The sequence below is a fragment of the Balaenoptera acutorostrata genome, chromosome 9, assembly GCF_949987535.1.
Source record: "Balaenoptera acutorostrata chromosome 9, mBalAcu1.1, whole genome shotgun sequence".
Classification (NCBI taxonomy): Eukaryota; Metazoa; Chordata; class Mammalia; order Artiodactyla; family Balaenopteridae; genus Balaenoptera; species Balaenoptera acutorostrata.
This window is the reverse complement of record NC_080072.1, coordinates 39,032,352-39,049,250: the sequence shown is the minus strand read 5'-3', so window position 1 is coordinate 39,049,250 and position 16,899 is coordinate 39,032,352. Positions and strand designations below refer to the sequence as shown.

The window sequence follows — 16,899 nt, the reverse complement described above, 5'->3', positions numbered from 1 at the left end:
AAATATCTCCTGAACTCAAAGAAGCCCCAGGCAGGGGTTGGTGGGACTGCAGGCCCCCAAGCATTCCCTCCTACCCTGGGGCTCCCTGGAGCTTACTCACCGAGGGTCCCAGCTGCTCCAGGAGTGTGAGCACGGAGGAGATGAGGTCTGTGGCATTTTGCGACCAGATGGGGCCGTAGCCGCTGAGCCAGAGCATCCCGCAGGCGAGCTGGGGCGGCCGGGGGGCAGCACACTGAGTCTGGAGCCTGGGCTCCTTGCTCCCACATACCCCCATCTCCCCACCCTCGAGAGCTCCCCTTCAGCCTCAACCTGGCCCCCCAAGGTCCAGACTGCGCAGCTGGGGCAAGGGCTTGGGACTTTTCCCTGGAGAAAAGCTGACTCAAGGGAGCCAAGGGAAAGCCCTTCCCAGAGGGGACCCTCCCACCCCACCAGGTACACACATAACAAGGAGAGTCTCCCAGAGATGCCTCCAGAGACAGGAAGTCCTCAGAAGGACCCCTGTGGGGCCAGGGGCTTGGGAGTGGGCCTGTGGTCCTGCTTCTGAGGTCAGGGCGTGAGGGGCTTATCCATCAAGGCTGTGGCTCAGAACTCCAGCCTTCTCCTCACACCAGCCCGAGGGCTGGAGTCACGAGGGACGCCACGGAGGCCCCTCATCTTTCTGTGTCCCCAGGCGGCCATCTCGGGGAGGAAGTGGAGGCCGTCCCTCAACCCGCCCTCCCTCCAGGCCCCGCAAGGCCTGTGATGTCCTTACCAGGAACTGGGAGGCAGCCAACAGGCACAGGCTGCTCCTGACGGTGAGGGAGTGGCCCCTGGCGCCTCGGGGTGGTCGCTTCTGAGCCGGCTCTGAGGGCGGTGAAGGAGGCGGGGGCAGCGGCACCTCTCTCTGCAAGGCCGTGGGCCCCTCGGCCTGGTCCAGCGCCTCCATCCCTACCGGCTGGGGGACACCTGCGGAAGGCGGACACACGGCCGGTGATCCGGGCCCTGGCGACCCCGGCGGACCGCTCCTTCTGGGGTTGCCGTGGCTTCCTCTCAATCCGGGATCAGTCAGCCTGGCTCCGCTGCCAGCAGTCACCCTCGATTAGCAAAGCAATATTCACCTACCTTCGTCAGAAAGAGCTAAGTGTGGGTGGACAAATTATTTCTCTTTGATTTCTCCAGTAACAGAGTTAAAATGGCAGGAGGTTTTTCAGGGAGTTAACGTCGTGGTGTTTACGCAGCTTCATTCTTTTCCCTTCCTTAAGGAAACAAAAAACCACCACCTCAAACTCAATTAAAAGAGAGAGGGAAAAAAAGGTACGGCATAACCAGGCCGTGACCCTGAACAGCCCACCCACGCCTGCCCTCTGGGCTTTTGTCTCTCATGCTCTGCGCCCTGACTCGGTGTGTGTGCAGGGGGGGAGACGCTGGACACTTGACAAGGTCACAGCCCCGTGCCCCTTCCCCACCTCAAGACCCCACACTGAGGGGGGATGGGGGTGGTCAGGATGGTGTGGAGGAAAATCTCGGTGTAGCAGAATTGATGTCAAACGTCTAAGATCCAGTTCTGGGTCTATCCCTGATTGTGTGACCTTGGGAAAGTCACCCCCTCCTTTCTGGACCTCAATTTCCACACCTCGAAAATGGGGGTTGGGGGCCTTCCCTTGGTTTTCTTTTTTAAAGTTGTTTTTTTTTTTGATGTGGACCATTTAAAAAATCTTTATTGAATGTTTTACAACATTGCTTCTGTTTTACGTTTTGGTTTTTTTGGCGCAAGGCATGTGGGGTCTTGCTTCCCGACCAGGGATCGAACCCGTGGCCCCTGCATTGGAAGGCGAAGTCTTAACCACTGGACCGCCAGGGAAGTCCCCTGGTTTTCTAACTGTGCTTTAAGGAGCCCTGGTGTTTTCTCAGGTGCACCAGCTATGACCAAGTGCTCTGGGTCCCTATGCCTGGGCCTCAGCCATGGAAGCTGTTCAATACCGTTCCATATACTGGGCTTCCTCTAAGATGATTTCAACACAAGGTTCCACTACTAAACAAGTCTGAAGAGCACTGGCTTGGATCTGATGCCCTGGTGGAGTGTGGGGATTCCAGCAGCACCACCTCGGTGAGCCCCAGAGGTTGGAGCTCCCCATCTAAACCCACACCGTCCAATCTATTGCCAAGAAGAGAGGGACCATCAAGACGGATGTATACGGCTTGATGGTGGGGATGGGACAGTCCACCTATCACTGTGTATATGGGACAATGGACTCCTTTTCTAGTTGGGAGACAACGGAACACCCACAGCCAAGACCATGTGAGGCCAACATAGTTGTCTGCATGCTCGCTTGGTTACGTGACAAGTATTTGCTGAGCATCTCGCATGGCCTGGATCAACAACGCGGTGATCCTGGGGATACCTGTATTTCTCTCCCAGGCTCCTCCTTCCCAGACCTGACCCTGTATAGCTCCCTACCCACTGTGGTCCAGCCACACTCTTTGGCAGTTCCTCGGGTGAGCCCACACCCCATGTTTTGCATATCCTGTCCCCTCTGCCAGGAACATCCCCCCAACATCCTGCTCCCCTCAACTGTCCCCAAAACACTTTGCCAAGTTGACTCCTATTCATCTTGTAGAACTCAATCATCTGTCTCCTAAAGTAGGGGCTCCCCTATCACACACACCCAGCAACCCACATCTCTCCTTCATACGACCAGCAGCAACAATACACCTGGCGAGCACACAGCCCTGCTTTGCTTTGAGTGCTTTGCACATGTTAATCTATTCACTCTTCATGGTACCCTATGAAGTTGGCACTACTATTATCCTTTTACAGAAGAGGAAGATGAGGTGCAGAGAGGCTAATAAGTGGTTGAGGTGGGTTTGAACTGAGGCACTTGGACAGGCTCTGAGCTACAGTACACTCACTCCAGTCTGTCAAAATTATTTGCTGAATATCATCTCCCCCAGTCTCTGTAAGTTCCATGAGGGCAGGAGCAGTATTGGTTTTGCTCATCCTGATTGTCCACAACATGTGGCGCTAGTCCTGGCACGTAAGTCTACAATCAATATTTCCTAAATGAGTGAATGATGATGGGTAAGTGATAAACAAGGATAATAATAAATTCTTTGAAAAGCTGCGATGAAGACGGTAGATCCTATAGATGAAACATCCAACTTGGCACCTGGCATCTAGTAGCTGCTCAAGAAACATCAGATTATAATAATAATGACAACACGTAACTCCTGCCTTCAAAAGGCTCAAGTCAGCTGGGTAAAACAGACCAGTGGATGTGTGTTTACAATACAGTGCATTAAGTGAAAAATCTAAGTGCTGGTGGAGCCTAAGGGCCTCTACCTTTGCCCAGGGAGGCTATAGTTACTAACCACAAGAGCAGATACCTCAGATCCAGCCGCTGCTAAGAGATGGATCACGTAGGAAGCCAAGAGTTTTCACTATTGATAAGCAGAGGGTTGATTACCCAAGTGGCAAGTTCTCCACCCACACCTTCAGAAAAAGCAGTCGATGTGTGACGGCAAATACAGACAGGTAGGAGGGGTACAGCTCAGGGGCCACCTGGCTTGGCTTGTAACACACACTGTGGACTTTGGGCAATCCTTTCTCCCCCCTGGGTTTCAATTTCCTTATCTGTAAGAAGAGGGAGAACACAGTGCTTCTTAGATGTTTCTCCCATCCTTAGAGCAGAGGGGACATGGGTCTTTGGGGAAAAACAGCAAGTCACATGATCCTGGACTTTGCTCCTTTGTTTTAAAATTCATGGGTGTTCTTTATGCTATTCTATGGCATTTCTGTGCTTGTTTTGATCTTAAAATAATGTGTTTTTTTTCCCTCCCAGAGCTTGGAATCAAATTTATGCTTCAGGAAAATGTTCTACATTTATCCTGTGGCTTTGCCCTCAGGGGTACATGCACCCAAGTCTGAGAAGCCTGGAACCTGCCTGCAATAAAACGTCATCATGCTGCCGTTAGTAATGACTCTGTAGATAAATATTTAATAATGGGGAAAGATTTTCGATGGTGTGGAGTGAGAAAGGCAAGGTTACAAAACAGTCTGCTCTCCTTGGCCTTAAAAATTAAGAAAGTATATAAAAAGGTGGAGAATCCCCGAAGAAAGATGAGAGGCTAACTCAAGTGGTGCTTGGAGAGTGTGCAGCACAGTGGACGCTGGGCACACAGGAAGTGTTTAATGAACATCAATCACGGTAAATGGGAAGAACAGAAGACAGGTAGTAGTAACAATAGTTCTTTGGAGGAGGGTGAGAGTAGAGTGATTTTTTTCATTGTTTACATATTCTTTATTTTTATTTTTGGCTGCGTTGGGTCTTCATTGCTGTGCACAGGCTTTCTCTAGTTGCTGCAAGCAGGGGCTACTCTTTGTTGCCGTGCACAGGCTTCTCATTGCAGTGGCTTCTCTTGTTGAGGAGCACGGGCTCTAGGCGCGCAGGTTTCAGTAGTTGCAGCACATGGGCTCAGTAGTTGTGGCACGCGGGCCCCAGAGCGCACGGGCTTCAGTAGTCGTGGTGCACAGGTTCAGTAGTTGTGGCTCGCAGGCTCTAGAGCGCAGGTGCAGTAGTTGTGGCGCACGGGCTTAGTTGCTCCACAGCATGTGGGATCTTCCCGGACCAGGGATCGAACCTATGTCCCCTGCATTGGCAGGTGGATTCTTAAACATTGCACCACCAGAGAAGTCCCTGTTTATATATTCTAAATTTCCTCCAGTAAGTAAATAGGCACATACGTATAGAGATAAATATATATGTATATACATATATATTTATTTGTAGTGAGGAAAATTATTTTTAAAAAGAGGTCACTGTTCTAAGTTCAGATATTATGAGGCCTGGTTAATATTCCCAGGTTCAGGACCCCGACTTTCACCTGTCACACCTAAACGGCACGTGGGGGGACTGGGAGAGATTGAGAGTGAGTGCAAGTCTCTGTGAGACCCACCCAGCCGGAGAGCAGCCACTCAGAAGACAGGCCCCCTGACATCACTTTTGCATATGAAAGATGGCAGGTTAACAGCCTGGCACCTTAAGGGGGTAGAAGAAAAACTGCAGGCTGGCGGGGCCCTGTATGCACCTCTCAGAGACGAGGGTGGAAGCCGTTTTTTGTTTTTAAACCCACAGGGTACCTGGCAGCCCTGGAGGCTGGATGAATCCAAATGAGTGCCTGGTAGATGCCTACCTTTCAGAGCAGGGTTTATTTAAAAGCTTTTCTGGGCAGAAATCTAACATTTCTTTACTCAGGAAGATACATCTTCACACACACACTATATTCTGCATGTAATTCTGGAGGGGATCCACGGACCTCAGGTTAAGAACCCCTGATCTCAGGGGTGGGGAGCAGAGGTCTGTGATCAGGTGGTAGAAGTGGGGAGGTAGAGAACTGGGCTGACTTTAGTCTCTGCTCATTCATGTGTGAGCCCGACACACATTTATTGAGCACCAATTATATATCAATACTTTGCCAAGCACCAGGCTAGGCTCTGTGGATACAGCAGTGAACAACACAGTGCCTGCCCTCGTGGACCACAGAGGTCCTGGGCTCCTTTGTCCTTTGGCCTCCAGGTCCTGCTCCTAGAGATCACGCCAGCCCTTCTCCTCACCCTGTCCACCCTTCCACTCACTGTCTCGCTCCGGAATGAGAATGCCAGATCTCCTGGGTAGGCTCTATGCAGCTCCCAAAGCGCTTGTGCGCACGCAGTTCCTTTTGCTTCTCTGTGAGGTAGACATTGGCATCGTCAGCCCCGTTTTGCCGGTGAGAGGCGGCTGCTTGTGTCAAGGACTGGCTTTTCAGTAGTTCACAGCACAGTAGCTGCTCTGCCATGCACGAAGCCCTGACTCAGAGGCAGCTTGCTGACAGTGACAGAACACTGGGCTCCTCTCGGGCCTGCTTCCTGCATGGGGTGAAAGGGATTTTCCAGGCATGGAAATCGGGCTGAGCGAGGTTAAGTGGCTTGCCCAAGTACGTGCAGACCCGAGATGCAAACCCAGGCCTTCCTGACGCCAAGTGATCTTTCCGCTTTGCCAAACTGCTTCTCAGGAGAGGTCACTGCAGCAAAGGCAGGGAGATGATGAGAACCTGGGAGATGATGAGAACCTGGGAAGGAGGGAGTCCCTGTGTCTGGGGATCCTTGAACCCTAACCAGCTGCATGGGGGTGGCGGTGCAGCTTCTGTGCCAGATCCCGGCTCCTCAAAGGCCGTATCTTATGAAAGGATGGTGCACTGGAAGGCAGGAGCTCTGCATCCTGGGCCAAAGCTCTAGGGGCCCTGGGTAAGGCACGCAGGCAAATGGCCTTGAGAGTTTACCTTGTGCATGTGGAAACACCATGATCCCTCTCCTGTCACCTGGCACCCAAATCCCACCATTAAACTCTGCAGCCATGGTGTGCCCCGGGGCTGGCCCCGCCCGAGCCCCAGAACGTGGCTGCTCCCGTTGGTGACTCATCCTTGGAGCTGCCGGCTGCCAGCCGCGGAACTGGAGCCGAAGGCTGGCTCGGCCTGTTTCTGTTTACATGAGGAGGGAGCTCTTGTCCCATTCAGCTTTTCTTCTCTTCCCAAACGTGGCCAGGAGGGACCCCCCCCCACCATGCCCCCACAGTCATGGGGGCGCTGACCAACAGAACATCACACTCAGCCCTGCGTGAGCATCTAGAACCACTGATGGGCAGAGCCAGACCAGCCTTGAGGGGCATCTGGTCTAGTCTGCTAGTTTCTCAGATGGGGAAACTGAGGCCGAGAGGGAAAGTGGCTTGCTGTAGGTCAACAGTCAGCCAAATGTAGAGCCAGGACCACTGAGGGCTAACACTTACTGAGCGCTCACCACACGCTGGTGCTGCTCTAAGTGCTTCACGTATATTAACCCATTTAATCCTCACAACAATGCTAGAAGGTACTGCTCTTACTCCCATTTTACAGATGAGGAAACTGAGGCACACGGGCGTTAAGTCACTTGGCCAAGTCAGCTAACAATAGGCAGAAGCTAAGACTAGAACCCAGGCAGCCTGCGGCCAGAGCCCATACCGTTAACCAACCCACCAGATGAGACTCGCTCAGGTGATCTGCTCTCCACACCACAGCATCTTGAAGAAATCTCCAACACTCCTGACCCTCCATGTGTTCCCAAGTACAGCCTCATCTCTGTGGGATGTGGTGCTGGGCTCCACAGCCCATCACTGTGTCTGAAACCCCACCCTTAGACACGGACACTTGTTTATAGGATTACTGCTCTTACCTCACTGTAAGGGATGGAGGGGAGTGGAGGTGGCGGGGTCCTGTCTGCAGACACCTTAGGGGGCTGTGCTACGGAAGGGGGCACGTCAAGAGGTGAGAATGGGACCAGTGTGTGGATGCTCTTGGGAGGCAGATTTCCAAGTACCTCAGAGACACTATTGGTTTGGTTCCAGGCCGCTGCAATAAAGCAAATACCGCAATAAAGGAAGTCACACGAATTTTTTGGTTTCCCAGTCCATACAAAAGTCACGTCTGTACTCTACTGTAGTCTATTAAGTATGCAGTAGCATTATGTCTAAAAGAACAATGGACACACCTGAATTTAAAAAAACACTATTGGAAAAATGGTGCCGACAGACTTGCTCAACGCAGGGTTGCCACAAACCTTCAGTTTGTGAAAACCGCAGTATCTGTGAAGCGCAATCAAGCGAAGCGCAATAAAAGGAGGTACATCTGTAACAAGAACTATCTCTAGGACCTGGCCCTATCCAGTCAGCACTGCAGCTCTTGCTGTCCCTACAAGTGCCTTGTTTCTGGGGAGGAAGCTCCTTGGGGGGGCTCCTAGCCAAAGCCCTGGAGTCACCCAGACTTAGCTTTGAAGCCCGACTGTGCCATTTACTACCTGTGTGACCTTGGGGAAGTGACTCAATCTCTCCTCTGGACAACAGATCCACTAAGCCTTGCTGGCTGGGGTCTGAGGATGCCACAAGGTAAAAAATGCCCAGTGCTTAGCCTGGTGCCTGGCACACGGTGAACGCTCAGTAAACAGCAGCAGAATTTAGAGAGGAAGGGGAAGAGGGGAGGGGAGGGGAGCATGAGGGACAGGCAACAGGACCTCCCTTTCATCTGCCAGGTGAGCCCCTCAGGAGGACAGTGGGTGCCCTGCCCCCACGTGGGCGGGGGCTTTGAGGCTGCCGACTGGCACCTGGGGTCGGTGGATGGAGTGGGCATGGGCTGGGGGTGGTGGAAGTGGGGCAGCTTTGTTCTGTCAGTTAATTAAATCTGAAATGCTAACAAGCTTTCAAAACAAAAGGCAACTCAAGTACTCTTTGGATGGGATATAATAAAATGGTTCTATATGAAATTGCAAACAGCTTTGTTGCTGCAAACAAAGGCTCAGTTCTTTGTGCCTCTCTGGAGCGGAGGCCCAGAAATACAAGGGTGAAAAGGGTCAATGAAACTCTGAGGGTGCAGCTACCCCCTCCCTCCAGCCCACGGTGAGCACTAAAATAACCAACGGAGAGGCCCTGGGCAGTGGGTACCAGAGGTCCCTAGTGCCTGAGACTTAAGCCCAAACATGTGGGGAGGGAGGGACAGAATTGGGAGAGCCTCTTGCTCCACCCTCCCATTTTACAGATGAGGAAACTGAGGTCCAGACAGTAAGAGGCAGAATCAGGACTGGCACGCATGTCTTTAACCCTCTGGTTCAGTTTTCACTCATTAAGCCAGCATGGGATGTTTCACAGGGGCTGCCTGTGGGTATCTGAAGGTCTGAGGCCTCCCTCCCTGACAGCAGAAGGCTGGGTTCTGGTTTGGGGTTCCTTGGTAGGTCCTGGTAAATGCTCTCAGAGGTCTAGGAAAGTCCAGGGGATAGGAGGTGAGCAAGAGCCACCCAAGACCCGCCAGGGACAGATGTGCTGACAAATTCCAACCCTCCAGGGGCTGCTGCCCTCAGTAACTGGGGAGGCTCACAACACTGGCAGTGTCAAGAGGCCTGGGTAGCAGTTCTAGCTCTGTGAGGCGTGGGCTATGTGACCCTGGGCATCTCACTGCCTTGTGGGCCTCAGAGGCCTTCTGTAAACTCAAAGAGTGTGCCTAGGGGTCTTTAAGGGCCCTTCTAGTGCTAAGGATCCACAGTTGCCTTTTTTAAAAAAACAAATCTGAGCCCCTGCTTTAGTTTCGTTCAATGGCTTCCCCTTATTCTTAGAATAAAGACCAAAATCCCTGCCATGGCCATCAATAAAGGCCCAGCATGCTCTGTCCCCTGTGTATCTCCCCAGCTACCACCCACACCATTTCTTCCTGGTTCTCTGTGTTCCAGATCCTCTGTTGGAACCAATCTGGGAAGTAGAAAACTCTGGAAATGCGTGCTTCTGCTCCAAAAAATTCTTACCTAGTCCTAGGAAACACAAAAGCCGTACGCCGAAGCTCCCTCCTGTGCTATCTGCGGTGGGGTGGGAGGAGTGGGGCACCTGCATTCCCATCACTTGGGGAAGCTGGTAGGCCGTGTCCAGGGACACACTGGGGAATACTCTGCAGCCCTTAGAAGCGAAGGATCAGAGGACATATGGTACCACGGAAGGACCTCAGAAACACGGCTGAGCGAAAAGAATGAGACCGAACACAACACAATAGACACAAATTTTAAAAATATACATACACGACATATTGCCACTCATTCTGCAAGAGCACACAGAAACGCACAAAATACGCCTTAAACACGTTAGAACACACGAACTGTGGGGAGAAGGGACCTGGCGGTGGGAGACAAAAGAGAAAAAAATCAGTGAATGAAACCAGAGAGGGGCATTGCGGGGACCCGTGAAGAAAGCAGGGTCGCAGAGGAGTATGACCGACAGCTCTGAACCTACCACCAGTCACCACCCCCTCCTCCCCCAGGTAAAAACAAAACCAGGTGAGTTGGAAGGGGGGGGGGGGCCAAGGTCCAATGGGGAAAGAATGAACGAAAGCAGAGGGCCCTTCATCCCGTCTGTGTCCTGGAACTGGGAGAATTACAGAGCAAGAACTTGCTTCTCCTGCTCTGGGAACTGATACCTCCTGAAGGACTCATGGACTTAGTGAAACAGAGCTGCCTGTCAAGGACCCCTGAGTCTCCCCTCCTCTGAACTGGTTCACCAACATGACATGACGTGAGTCATTTCGTTGGCTTTCTATGGGGTGGGGGGAGGGATTCCATGCCTTGGTGACTGTCTCCACCACTGCCCCCAAAGGATTAACCAGCCCCCATTAAGATCCCTGGGGTTGGGTCAGCCCCCGACTCTGCGCCTGCCAGGCTGAGCAACCCAACCTGGAGGGAGGTGACTCACCCCAGGCGGCCCCCATGATCCCCAGCTACCACTCTTGCCTGGCGAGGATTAATAAATATTTTCCGGTGGCCAGTCTTTTCTTTTTTTGGCCACGCTGTGCAGCATGCAGGATCTTAGTTCCCCGACTAGGGATCGAACCCACACCCCTGCAGTGGAAGTGCGGAGTCTTAACCACCAGATCGCCAGGGAAGTCCCAGGTGGCCAATCTTTTTTTTTTTTTTTTGGCCAATCTTTTAAAAATGATTTTGGAAAATATGAGGGAAAAAACCCCATAGAAGCATAAATGAACCCCAAGTCATCCATGATCCTACCACACTGAGAAAGGCACTGGTTTCCTTTAGATATATTTTCTGGTATTTTTTTTCTCTCTCTGTGGGTGGATTTTTTTTCCCCCACCATTCTGTATACAGTTGGCTGTCTGCATCTGCGGGTTCCACAGCTGTGGATATGGAGGGCCAACTGTACTATGCCATTTCATATAAGGGACTTGAGCATCGGTGGATTTTAGTATCCATGGGGAATCCTGCAATTAATCCCCTGCACATACGGAGGGACAACTGTACAGGCATATCCTGAGAATATGCCTTTTCGAATTTCAAGGATTCAGCTCTTAAGCAGTATGGCAGACAGCCTCCAAGGTGCCCTAGTGATCCCCCTTTCCCAGTATTCACACCAAGGTGCCAGACGTAAGAAAAGCTTTCTTGGACCTTCTATTCCAGCCCAGCACCAGCTGAATACAGCTGAGTGAATGACCTCAGTTGAAGCCACAGGGAACAGAAGAACCCCCTAGCTGAGCCCCTCATGACCCTCTGAATCATAAACAAATAAAATGGTGGTTGTTTTAAGTCAGTAAGTTTTGAGACAGTTAGGCAGCAATAGATAAACAAAGCACATCCTGAGACTTGAAAAGAAGAAATGAGCTTAAATGGAAGGAAAGAGGTTGTTGTTTTTGTTTGTTTGTTTTTAAGGTATAAAGAAGTTCCTGGGAGTTGGGGTATTTAGTCCCTGGGCCAAGTCAAGGAGAAAGGTGACAGCATCTGTCACTGCATATCTTAGTTACACAATGATGCCCATTTGTCTGAAAGGGCTTGAGCATCCACCTGGGTGGAGGCACGGGACTGAACCAGATGGTCTCTTTTTTCCAGTTGCAAAGACTCTCTTTGTAGTTTCATCAAACATCCAGGCAACTCCCAGGAATGTCAGAACTGTTTCTACACAGGAAAATGGATGATTGGCCTCTCCAGCAAGTCTGGCTCCTCTTCCCACCTGACTTTGCAAGTAAACAACACTCCTCTATGTGTCTGCTGGTTCTGTGAGGTCCCAGGCATGTGGTGGGGAGTCATGAAAGATCCACAGATCCATATTATCCACTCCACGCCTGAAGGTCTGGCCTGGGACTTGATGCCTGGGCCCTTGACGCCTGGGAACACGCACAGGTTTTTGTTGTTGTTATTTATACTCCATATCCTGGCAAAATCATCACCATCATTATTAGCTACCATTTATGGAGCACTGTGTAATAAGCATTTCACACACATCAGCTTATTTAAACCTCCCAAAATGTCTGTGAAGATCTTATTATCACCCTCATTTTAGAGTGAAGAATTTGGAGCTCAAAGTGGTCAGATTATTTACCTGAGATCAAGCTGCTGGTCAGCAGCAGAGCTGAGATTGGAACCCAGGTCTGACTGCCCCCCCAGGACCCCAAGGCCCAGCTATATGGGCTCCTGCCTCCATATCTGTCCTGGTGTCTGAGAATAGTTAACCTCTACCATCGCTGATCAGTGAGTACCTGGGTTGGTACCTTTCTTCTCAATACAGTGGTATCGTTACAGACTACTCTCTAAATTAGGGTTCTCAGCACATCTGGATGGTGTTGTTTGTCTTTCTTTAATTTCTATCCTAAAGTCTCAAAGACAATTCATAGTACCATTGGCCACATAAACACCCCTAAATGCATTAAAAGTCCCGAATGAAAACAGAGCCATCAATTAAAGAACTAAAAGTCAACAGCACCTAAGCTGCTGAGCGTTGATGGGCACAAGTGACATCTCAGTAATGATACTATATCCAAGTCTGTCTTCTCTGTTTGTCCATCTGGGCTCCTGCACCTGCTCCCAGACCATTTGAACCAGTACCAGGCACCAGATCAGGGGGCTCTGTGAGAACAAGCATTAGCAGGTAGGGGATAAGGCCCATTCTGAGGTTAACCTGTTCCTTAAGATGCTTTGATAGCTGGTTCCTCAAGACATGAACCAGGACCCTACTCATCCTTTAGGTCACAGTTTAAAGGCCACTTCTTCCAGGAAGCCTTCCCTGACCGCCTCCCCACCCCCCCAAGATAAGGTAATATTATTGTTGTACACTTCCATGGTACCCTGTCCTCCTGAGAGCAGGGACCAGGTCTCTCTTGCTCTTCATTGTATCACCAGTACCTGGTACAGCACTGGGCACAAAGTGGACGTTCAATAAACGCTTGCTGAATCAATAACAGGGTCAGGCTGCCTTTTCAATCAGCCCTTGTTGGCTTCTGGCAAAGACCTCATCTATGTCAGGGTGGGATGGCTGTGAAAGCTATGGCCTGACTCTCCCTGATGACCAGGGGTAGTCACTGCATGATTAGGATAACAAAGATTTCCTCAATACAGGCCTTCCCTTTACTTTATAAAAGACCAGCCAGGATGGACAGTGGTCTCTTGCTGAGACCTAGACTTTGACCTCCTCAGAGGAGGGTCCATCTGATATCCATGATGGTACAGAGCCTAGGGCTGGGCTGTGGGTAGCCTTCAAAGCACCAGGACTTAAGGTGTGGAGAAGTCAGCTGTTCCTACCAAAGGGGCAATGACCTACTCAGGCCTTCAGTGGCTACTCACAGCCTTGCATAGACCCAGCTGACCATGACACACTTAAATCTCAGGGTGGCGGGGACTGCCATGGCTCCAACCAGCTGCCGGCTGTAGGAGGCCTTTGGGAGCACCTTGTTCCCCAAAGCAGTGTGGTCCTTAGATCTGGCCCCTGGTCTCCCTCTCCTCTGGCCATGCCACTCCCCACGGAGCAAGAGGTCCACAGGGCCCAGGAGGTGTGCCCATGCCCCGCTTTCCAGGCCATGCTCTGGCTACGAGGACTCCAGAACTCTCTGCCCGAATGGCCTGAAGCCTTCATGAATGCACGTACACCCTTCTGAGCAGGGACATGGCCTTCCCCGGGGGTAATCTTTAGGTCTGAGGGGTGGCCAAGTGTCAGCTAGCAGGGTGGAGAGTGAACCATACTTGCACGCACAGACTGACATGCCCCCATGCATTCAGATGAGGGCCCTCCCAGTGCAGGACTGAGCAGGGGGTGGTGCCCCACGAGGGGCCCCAACCGCAGTCTGACCTTGGTCCCTGCAAACATTAGGAGCAGGCCTGCTCATGAACCTGCCCGCTGGAGACGCTGTGAGCAACATGTGGTGACGTCATGCCATCACCAGCACCTACCGTTGCCTTATTCACCTCCTTCCCCTGCCCTGTATCCCTGCGGAAGCTGCTGGTCCCAGGCTAGGCCTGCACTGGTGCTATTCGGGCAGGAGCAGACGCCCCACCATCAGCAGGGTTGCCTGCTTTCTCGCAAATGTGAACACCTACACACAGAAGGGGAGAGAGTGTGAGTTTGAATGTTTAAATGTGTTTGGGTGACTGTGAGCAAGAAAATGAGGGAGGAAGTGAGCAAGTGAGGGGGAGTGCAAGAGAAAAGAAGGAGGGTGAGCACGTGAAAAAGAGCGTGTGCACGCGAGAGAGGAGAAACCTATGTATGCCCGTGCACGGACCTGGAGATACACCGGTGCCCACCACAGTACCTAGGGACTGCGTGCAATGAGGGAGGGCTGGGCCAAGGGGCTGGGGACAGGACAGAGAACCGGAGGGCAGGAATGTGCCTGCTTATCTGCATGTGCAGGAGAAGGGGGCGTCGTTGCAGGAAAGAATGAGACCTAACGATGAGACAGAGAACGAGCAAGTGTGTCCATCTCTAAGAAGCATCTCTAGCGGAAAGGGGTGGATGACAGGGCGATGGAGTTAAGAGGTCCGGGGTGTACAAGAGGAAGAAGACTCAGAGGTGCGGGAGCTGCACGTGCCCAGGGGACTGCGTGTGGGTATGTGCACGTGCATACGTGAGCATGAGGCTGTGACAAGTGACAGCAAACATGAGCGTGTGTGCGCCTGCGTGGAACGCCCCCGGGGGTGCGAGTGAGCGTGCCTGTCCCGGGGGCAGCTGTGGGCTACCTGCAGGTGTCAGCGATGCCTGAGGATGTTTTCACCCAGAAATCTCAATCTGGGAGGACCGGATGACCTGCTTGGCGCTGGTTAGGGTCTGGGTGACCGCGGCCGCGGGAGTGTTGGCCATGTCGCCCCCGCCTGGCAGCTCGTGTGGGAATGAGTGAGTCACCCAGGCATGGCTGGTCCTCACTCTGCCTCGCCTCTTAGTCTTGCCCAGCGGGGAAGACAGCTGGGAGGGGGAGAGATTACTCGAGGGCTGTATTTTTACATCATCATTATGCAACTGCTTGCAGTGTCCATGGGCTCATTCTAAAGGCCCAACGCCCCAAGTCTCTGGGCCGGTATGCCTCCATCTCCTTTTATGTCCAAGGTGCAGCTTAGGTTGGTGGTTGTGGCTGACGAACACTGTGGAAGTCTACTCCTTACCAAGTTCCAGGACCACCCTATTTACAATGCCAACCATCCCCCTGCCCCCCGCACCCGGCCACCGAGTCCCAGTCCTTCCCCACCCCTCCCTTTTTGGCTTTAATTTTCTCCACAGCACTTATCACCATCTGCTATACTATATATTTTACTTATTTATTGTCTATCTTTCCCTTAACAGCAAATGCCTATGTCACTTGCCACATTCCAGGCATTGTCCTGAGCTCCATTTAATCCTCCAACAACTCTACATGGTAGTGAATGTTATTCTTGCCATTTTGTAAATGGAAGGCAGAGAGGTTAAGTAGCTTGCCCAGTTGCCCAGGATCACCCCAATGGTAAATGGTGGAGCTATGCCTGGGTCCAGAATGCCTGCTCTTAACTAGGGCACAATACTGTCCTGTGAGGGTGGGGAATTTTCTCAGGTTGCTTCATTGTTGAAACTCCAGTGCTTACAGAGTGCCCAACACATGGAAGTGGTCAGTGAATACTGAGTAAATGGATGAAGAAATGAGTGAATGAATGTTGCCATGGAGGATGGAATAGAGAGGTAGTTGCCTTCAAAGAGCTCACGGTCCCATGGAGGAAACAGACAAAAAGTTATTTCAATATCATATGAAGATGGCGTCATGGGCGTCTAGAAGGGCATATAACTTGCCTGGCCCCTGGAAGGCAGGCTTTCCAGAGGAAGGACACAGACAGGGACAGGCACAGTGACATCGCCCAACTCCTCCAAACTCCTCCCTGGGGACAGACATACCTTAGTTCTTCCTGCCTCAGTCCACAGGGTGCCAGAAGATCATGATGGCTCAATGGCAACAAAGAAGGCAGAATGGGGTAGTGGCCAGGAGCCTGGGCTCTGGAAGGAAACTGCCTGGAGGGACTCCTCACTCTACTAAACACTGGATGAACCTGGACAGACCCTCTAACCTCCCTGGACCTTGGTCCTTTCTTCTATGAGATGGTGATAGCAAATAATACCGACTTCCTAGGGTAGCAGAGAGGATTGCATGAGATATAGGTTGTGACATTATGATTTATCAGAAATATATAATTCGCCATTCAGATGACCAAAATATATATTTCTCATATATATTTGGTCTTCCGCCACAGTTCCTAACTCACAGCTCCCAAAGTCTTTGGAATTTCCTGAGCTATTAGAGCAGTGGGATCATATTTGGTCTCTTGTCCTTAGTTCCTGAAAATGCTTCAGGGAAGGTGACTTTTGGATCCCACCCAAGGGTGGGGGCTGGTTGCCAGGAGAACCAACCATGCGATTAGAGCGCTGGAACTTTCCAGTCCCAGACCTGACCTCCAGGGAGAGGGGCTGGGGGTTGAATCATTCGCCAATGGCCAATGATTTAATCAATGATGTTTATGTAATAAAGCCTCCAGAAACATCCAAAAGGACAGGACCTGGAGAGCTTCCGGGTGAGCACATGGAGAGGTGGGGAGAGTGGTGTTGGGAGAGGGTATGGGAGCTCCGTGCCCTTTCCCCACGCCTTGCCCTACGCATCTCTCCCATCTGGATGGTCATCTATATCCTTTAATATCCTTTTACAGTAAACTGGTAATCTAGTAACTAAAATGTTTCTCTGAGTTTTGTGAGCCTTTCTAGCACATTAATTGAACCTGAGGAGAGGGTTGTGGGAACCTCTGATATATAGCCAGTCGGTCAGAACTACAGGTAACAACCTGGGCTTGCAACTGGCGTCTGAAGTAGAGGGCAGACTTGTGGGATTGAGCCCTTTACCTGTGGAATCTGATGCTAGCTCCTGGTAGACAGTGTCAGAAATGAGCTGAATTCTCAGATAACCTGCTGGTGCTCCTGCACCTTTGCATACATGTGAAAGCATTTAGTACAGTGCCTGGCACAAGGCAGGCAATGTGCCAGGTCCAGTGGAGATGACCAATACTCCTCTTTGATTCTGTGCTGGTTGTTGGCTTTTGGGGAGGAA

General features: G+C 51.5%; 1 protein-coding gene across 1 annotated transcript in view; it reads right to left on the bottom strand.

Annotated features, from left to right (window-relative positions):
- PTPN5 (protein tyrosine phosphatase non-receptor type 5) overlaps nucleotides 1-16,899 on the bottom strand; it is a 55,096-nt gene that overhangs the window by 13,859 nt on the left and 24,338 nt on the right. The window contains exons 4-5 of the mRNA XM_057553651.1: nucleotides 752-945; nucleotides 101-208 (exon numbers count right to left, since the gene is read on the bottom strand). Of these exons, the coding sequence (XP_057409634.1) occupies nucleotides 101-208; nucleotides 752-945 (302 nt within the window). The remainder of the gene's footprint in view (nucleotides 1-100; nucleotides 209-751; nucleotides 946-16,899) is intronic.